General features: G+C 35.9%; 1 protein-coding gene across 1 annotated transcript; it reads right to left on the bottom strand.

The window, feature by feature from the left end:
• Positions 1–4,585: 4,585 nt before the first annotated feature.
• LOC122025148 (WD-40 repeat-containing protein MSI4-like) lies at positions 4,586–7,408 on the bottom strand. The gene is made up of 3 exons (XM_042583914.1): positions 7,152–7,408; positions 6,995–7,067; positions 4,586–4,644 (listed from the first exon to the last, which is right to left on the bottom strand). The coding sequence occupies exons 1-3, from the start codon at positions 7,281–7,283 to the stop codon at positions 4,616–4,618; spliced, it is 234 nt and encodes a 77-aa protein (XP_042439848.1). The 5' UTR covers positions 7,284–7,408; the 3' UTR covers positions 4,586–4,615.
• Between the last annotated feature and the right edge of the window lies 1 nt (position 7,409).

The raw sequence follows: 7,409 nt of genomic DNA, 5'->3' as shown, positions 1-7,409 counted from the left end.
ATTAACACGATAATAATATGATTAATTATTACTTAGACCCTGTCTCTAGACAAGGATCTAGTCAAAGTCTCAATTTAGGTTTTCGAAATGGACCTAAATTGGACTAACGCCTATTGTTCCCTCAATCGAGATGCATCCTCACTAAGTCACTCTCTTCCAGTGACTTACCTCTACTTACCAAGTGTCAAGTTACCTCCTTGACAGTGATTCTGACCCCGAGGTCTTCCCGCCGGAATAGAACATCCAGACTTCACCAATCGAGAATCAAACATCCTCATCTCTTGCCTGAATCATACATCCGGTCTTCAACCCATCAAAAATTGAATATCCCAACCTCCTGCCAGAATCTCATATATGAACTTCCTGCCTAGTGTCATGTCCTCTTGACCTATCAAGTTATTCAACCCTGCATACTTGGTAACAAGGTTAGATCACAAACAACTCTAACTTTAATCCACTTGTCATTCATCAAAACTTCAGTTTGATCATTGATGCCAATTATATCAACAATCTCCTCATTTTTTATGCAATAACAATCAAAGTTAAAGTTAGAAAAAAAATATGCAAACATAAAAAGAAATGACTTTAAGAGAAAAAAAATGAAACAAATAAGTTTTATTCTATTTTTCATTTTAGAGTTAAGTTTTTCATATTTGTGTTGATTTTTTTACTTAAACTCTAACTCTCCCCCTTTAACATTTATCAAAAAATACGTAGATAAATGTATCAAATTATGAGAAATATAATAAAACTTTCAAAAGCAAAAGTAAGCATGGCAGGTAATAAACTTTTAAAGTAATCATAAACATCTACAAGTATATTGGAGTGAGGAGTTAATAAATTTTTTCTAAAGTATATTGAAAGAAAGTTTCAAACTTTTCAAAAGGTTGTCAACATTTTGAAATTTGATTTTGCAAATACAAACCATTTAAAAATAAATAAATTTTGCAAGAATTTTATAAACTACTTTTTAAGATAATTTTCAAAATACTTGTTTTAAAAAATAATTTGTTGCAAAGTAATTTTTAGAGTTAAAATTGTTCAAGGCAACTTTTGAAAAGTTTTGCAAATTATCTTCCAAAATATTTTTCAAAGTGAAAAGATAACCTTTATAAAAATTTTATAAAACTTTCCAAAGTGTTTTGGAAAACCTCTTTGAAAATATTTTTTAAAGTATGTTTAAGCAGTTTTTCAATGTAATTTTCAAAACTCTAGCATTTTATTTTTCAAAATAGATAATGAAAAGATATAAGAGTTTTTTCAAAGTAAGTTTTAAAGGAAGTTTTGGAAGCACTTTGCAAAATATATTTCAAAAAGTAGTTTTCAAATGTTCTACCCCTGAACCTGATATTATAAAAAAAATATTTATTTAAAAATTATCTTTAAATGTCTAATCATTAGTTATCAACTAATTATCTGAAGATAGCAGTATTCACTTGGTTAGTCAAGTTAAGTAATAATATCTAGTTAGAAATTCATTGAAAAAGAACTACTTAACTTGATCAATGTAGTGTTGTATTTATCACTCAGACTTATGTTGATGCACTAATATAAGCATCTGAAGTCTAGGCAAAAGACCTACGTATCTAATGTCATTCTAAGTTTTGAATACACAATCAAGATAGACCTAGTGTGTTTATGAGATGCTCGTTATTTAGATCTATAGGATCATACTTTCTAGGAGATTGTCCTAGACTAAGGCCAAAATAAATTTTGAAATACTAGGGAAATGAGAATTTTTAGAAAGCATACATAATGAATTTTCCTAGAATTTTTAAATCACTTGAAGTAGTTTTAAGGAATAAGATATCCTACTCTTTCAAAAGGATTATCCAAATAAAGTGGTCAAAAATTAATTGAATATATAGATCAAGTCAAGCAGATAAACAATATATATAAGTGCACTGAATACAATCAAGTTTAGTCATCATCGATAGGTGGAGGTGGGGTTGATCAGTCACTCGTAAAGCTTGAAGTATTGATTGTATCTGTAGGTCTAACTGCCGAAATCCGGTGGTCATCTCCTCCTAGAGAGAGGTAAATCCAGTGGTCATCTCCCCTCAGAGTGAGGTGAACCCCTCTAAGACTGACTACCGGATTTGTACGAAAGACTCCTCAAGTCTAGCAAGTCGGTCCTCTATGGATAGAGAAGTCGAGGGATGGGTCAAGGTCAGGAGAGGTCTAACGAGCTCCTCCATTGTAAATGTTAGCATCTCCTCTCCCTCAGTCAGAATGACTGGTGGGATATTCTCCTCGACCTCGTCTGGAACGTATGGCTGAGGGCCCACTCTCCAAGTCAGTCTCTCCTAAGTGGTAACATCTATATGCACTAATGTAAGCTAATGCTGACCAATCTCATCATATGCGCTAAGGGAAGTAGACGCACCCTGTCTCATATCTACCTCTATGGCCAAAAATATGAAGGTCAAGATGTGACAGTAGGGCATATGAACCTGTCACCTAGTGATGAGACTTGATGCATGAATGGCATTCTGAAACATATGTAATGCAATGTCGATATCTAAGCGCTGGCATAGTGCATAAAGGAAGAAACGGTGGGAGGGTCACATTATCGCAACATCGCCAGATGTGATTAGCAAAATGCATGTGGTTAGAATTCTATACAAGACATAGTTCTGAACCCTAAGAAAGAGAGACCTGAAGTCAGTCACAGTGGTACATGCAAGGTTGTTAGAAAACAGACTAGGGGCTGCCCCGGTCTGGCCCTTTAACGCTCAAATTAGACTCCAGTGATAGAAATGAAGAAAATAAACAGTAGTGCAATGAAATAACTAAATGTAAGGCATACCAGACCCGCAAGAGCGGACCAAAAGCGGCATAAAGTTGGAGGTGATGGCATGGAGCCGAAGGGTGGGACACAGTCAGAGAACGACAAGGAGGCGGAGGTGATGGCAATGGCGTAGAGCCAGAGGGTGGTATGGAGGTGTAGGATAACACGGAGCCAGAGGAAAACGCAGAGCCAGGGGAACCGAGTAGACAGACAAGTTGATGATGGAAGGATTTTGAGCTGGAGATCAGGAGGTGAGTGAGTTGTCCCCGTCGTCGGAAGAGCCTGCGAAGAGTAAAAGAGCGAAGGAGGGGTTAGAACGGAGATCCAACTACCCCGATCGTCCACTCTAACTCTTAAGTCAATTTCCGATGATGCCAAGAATAAAGAAGATGAACAATGCATAACATAGTGAAGATAAGTGTACGTAGAAAGGAGTCTCCCCCCTAGCCTGCGGGGGCAGGGCTTTTTATAAGAGGGTCATGTCAAGATAAAAGGTGTCAGAGGGTCATGATATCCTTGTCTAGGTGTCGAGGGTCCTGTCTAGATAAAGATGTCATAGGGTCATGTGTGTTGGGGCAATTTCCTTAGGTCAAGGTTGACCAGTTTGACTAAACTTGAGTTGAGTCAAACTTGAGTTGAGATTTAAATTTTGATGTTTGACAATATAAGGAGATTGCTGGAGCAATCGCCCAGTTATGGAGATGGTCAAAGGGTTGACCAAGTTGATGATAATACAAGTCAAGTAGGTCAAGGTTGACAGGAGACTTGACTGGGAAAGTCCTAATTGGAGGTTAAGCATTTGGAAAGTCCTGGTGAGGAGCCAGGCAACGGGAAAGTCCTAGTGAGTAGCTAGGCAGGAGAAAGTCCTAATGAGGAGCCAGGCATTTGGAAAGTCCTAGTGAGGAGCTAGGCAAGGAGAAAATCCTGGTGAGGAGCCAGGAAATTAGAAAGTCCTGGTGAGGAGTCAGACAAGTGGAAAGTCCTGGTGAGGAGCCAGGCAGTTGGAAAGTCTAAGTGTGATCTTGGCAAAGGATGTAAGTCCAAGCATGTGGTCTTGGCAAGGTAAGTCCTAGTGTGACTTGGCAAGGAGAACTCGACAACTAGGATGATATCGAAGGAAGCTCCTGAAGGCAAGGCGTGAAGGATGAGAGATATTCGAGGGACGCAAGGATGATGGAGGAGGCTAGCACTACAACAAAAACCTTCATAGACATCGGTTTTCCACCGGTGTCTATTTCATTTTCAACCGATGTCTATGAAGCCGATGTTAAAAGTCTGTCATTTTAGACATCGGGTTAAAACCGGTGTAGTATCACTTAACGACACCGGTCTTCGAATCGGTTATTAACCGGTGTAGTATCACTTAACGACATCGTTTCATCAACGGTGTAAAACCGATGTAATATTGTATGTTAATAACACCAGTTTTGACAGCGGTAAATGACCGATATAATATTAGTTAATAACACCGGTTTTGCAGCGGTGGAAAACCGATGTAATATGTATATTTTTTAACAGCACAAATTTGATTTCCGAAACAATGAAAAACCGACAATAACAAAAAAAAAATACACAAATATTCACAAATTATACAAATATTCTTCATTCAATAATATCCATAAAATACACAAATATTTACAAATTATATAAATAATCTTCTTACAACAATATCCATAAAATACTCAAACATTCTTTTTACATCAAAAGCTAGCTAATAGATATCAAAAATCAAGGTAGAACATTCTTTTAACACATCAAGGTAGAACCGCACTTCAAATGTAATCTAGCATGCATTCAGCCCACTCGAACCGCACTTCATCAATTTCAACTCTGGAGTACTTGAGATTTGTAAACTGTAAAAACACATAAATCCACCATATGTCAAATAACTAAAACAAATGTGTACATGTATCAAATAAAATAGAATACTAAGTTTTTAAAGGCTGCTGTGCAAGATAACGAATATAATATAGAATCTAAAACTTTCATATATGACACTTAGTATATGATGCTTAGAATATAACATAGATAATTTGCTCCTTCTAATTCAAGTGTACAGATTGATAAGAACCGACAGCATCATACAACAACTTACTAGGCATGATAATGGTTGAACAAAGAAATATGACTACACAACAAATCTAGTGAAGCATAGAAGAACAAAGCTACCTCTGATGAAGAGATATACTATTTATTATACTACCTCTGATGCCATCTTGGTATCCTGAATATCCTGCACTAAGCCCCCTATTTTCTATGATTTCTGTTACCAACCACAGCAGCAAGGAATGCGGCAAGAAGGCAGCTGCCTCCTTAGTTCAGCACCCAAAACATCAAGTTAGAGCTTCCTTTTGGGTCCATTCAATCCTCTAGTAAGTAGAAACTATTTTCCCTTTGGTTTATGTTGGATTTGGAGTGTCTTGACCTAAGATATAATCCTCTTGTAGCCCTCTATATTAAAGGCCAGCATACATGGAAAATTCAGCATGTTCTTCTGAAGTCATAACAGGGTAGGTAAACTTTACTTGTAGTTTTTATTCATTTGCTTCATGTAGGAGTAGATTCTAGTAAATTCCCACACATTTAATGTTTAATGATCGGCTAGGGATAAGATTAGGGATCAACATGATCATTTCCTCCCTATAGCCATGTGGTAGAGGTCGAGCTTGTAGCCTAAATAATGTAGTTAGGGGTCTCTATCTGATTAATGAAAAACATGAATATAGGTAAAAACAAAAGAGGTGAGTAAAATAATGAAGAGGGGTTAAATCATAAAAACAAAGAGTTCCCTATTCTTGAGGTACCCACAGGCATATTGACACTCACTCTTACTTCTAGTTGAACTTGAAATTCATTGGTATAGCTAAATATGGTAATGGGTACCCTTTAGGTTTGATTACCCATTTATCTTAATAGGTTAGGTTAAATTCGAGTATCAATGTGTTAGATATTTAGAGGAAGTTGAGTAGGTTAAAAAAATGTAATCAATACTTTAATCCTAAGGTTACCATTTAAGATAGCTTATCCAGCCACTCTACTCACTGTAGCTCCTAATCTCTAATTCCTTTCTTCTTAGGCAATCATTTAGTCTCCAACTAGTATCTGGTTTGTAACAAAAGCATAGCATCCGGTTTGTAACTTATTTTAGGCAAATAAAGCAACCATATAAGCTTATGAAATGAGAGAATGCTACACTCATTAATGGTTGCATAAGGATTGCTTAAGTCAACATATAAATTTTCTTTAATGGGATGTAGGTCAATTAATATGGGTTGTTTAATTCATGTGTTTTATGTTGTGTGAATTGCTTAAGGTCATCCCTAAGCTACTGTACATGCTATGTCAGAGCTAAATTCGTCCCAATTTGTGTGGGTTCTTTTCTCCTTTTCACCTAAGCCATATGCATAAACCATGTACATATTAAGTAGAAGCAACTAGTTTTCACTCTTGTGAAACAAAACATCTAATGCTTTTTGTAAACGTTTACATGCTATCAAATTAAGAGTGTCAAGTTTTGATTGGAAGTGTGGATGTTGACAGGTGTAGAGAAGGCATATGAAAACCAAAGTATCAGAAAGGACAATATCTAATGGAAAAAAACTGTATTCACTAATGCATTAAAACCCCCATTGAATCAAGAACACAAACAAGTACTTATGAACTTTTGATGTAGCATGATGTGGGCATATAGTGAAATATACTGCCCTAATTCCATTTGTGGAAATAAAATTGTCAGTATAGATTTTGGCAAAAGTTGGAATGTAAAATTTGTTTATTTATCTCCTCATAATTTTTTTTGATAGGATATAAATAATTTAACCTGAAAAATCCAAAAAAGTTAATGTAGGCTGTACACTCAGAGCTAATATCAATTAATTTCAATATTCCTAGTGATAAAATATTGCATATAGCTCAATGGAAAGATAAGATCCATATAGTTAAGCCCAAATAATTAAGACAAACACATCACGATTAACATGATAAAGGTTAATTATATTAAAATTAACAACCCCGACAATAGAGGCGATGGAAGATTGCAGTGATGCTTATTTCACCAAAAAAAATGCCTTTAGTGTTGAGCATGAATGACATCATCACATGGACAGAAGACGAGTGTGGTCCTCTATTGTCTTTAAAGACTCGCTTCAAAAAAATATATGGGAAAATGACTTTCCAAAACCTTCATTATAGATAAACAAATACCTTCATAATCCCATATATTGAGGAAGCCATCCTCAGCAGCTCTTCTAAAAATTGATGCTTTGTCAAGAAACCACTGGAATAAAGTCAAAAGGATAGTAAGTTATAGCAGCAGTTAACAGAAGTATTCCAATGCTAATAATATAGTAATATAGCATGCCTGAACATAGAGAACAGCAACCTTGTGACCATCAAGTTTGTGTACTGGTGCACCAACACCACCAGAAGTTAGGTTACGTTGATCAAACATATGCACAGACTTATCAACAAACCTGAGAAAAAATATGATCATAGATAAAGAAATGCTAAGGCTGCATATAATCACTGACTCACAAACTCAAGACATCATGTTTATAGGAGAAAGTAACAAAATACTGCCTAAGAACCAGCAGAGGTTATAGAATGGGAACAAATAAAC

The sequence above is a fragment of the Zingiber officinale genome, chromosome 9B (assembly GCF_018446385.1).
Source record: "Zingiber officinale cultivar Zhangliang chromosome 9B, Zo_v1.1, whole genome shotgun sequence".
Classification (NCBI taxonomy): Eukaryota; Viridiplantae; Streptophyta; class Magnoliopsida; order Zingiberales; family Zingiberaceae; genus Zingiber; species Zingiber officinale.
This window is presented reverse-complemented; position numbering and strand designations above follow the sequence as displayed.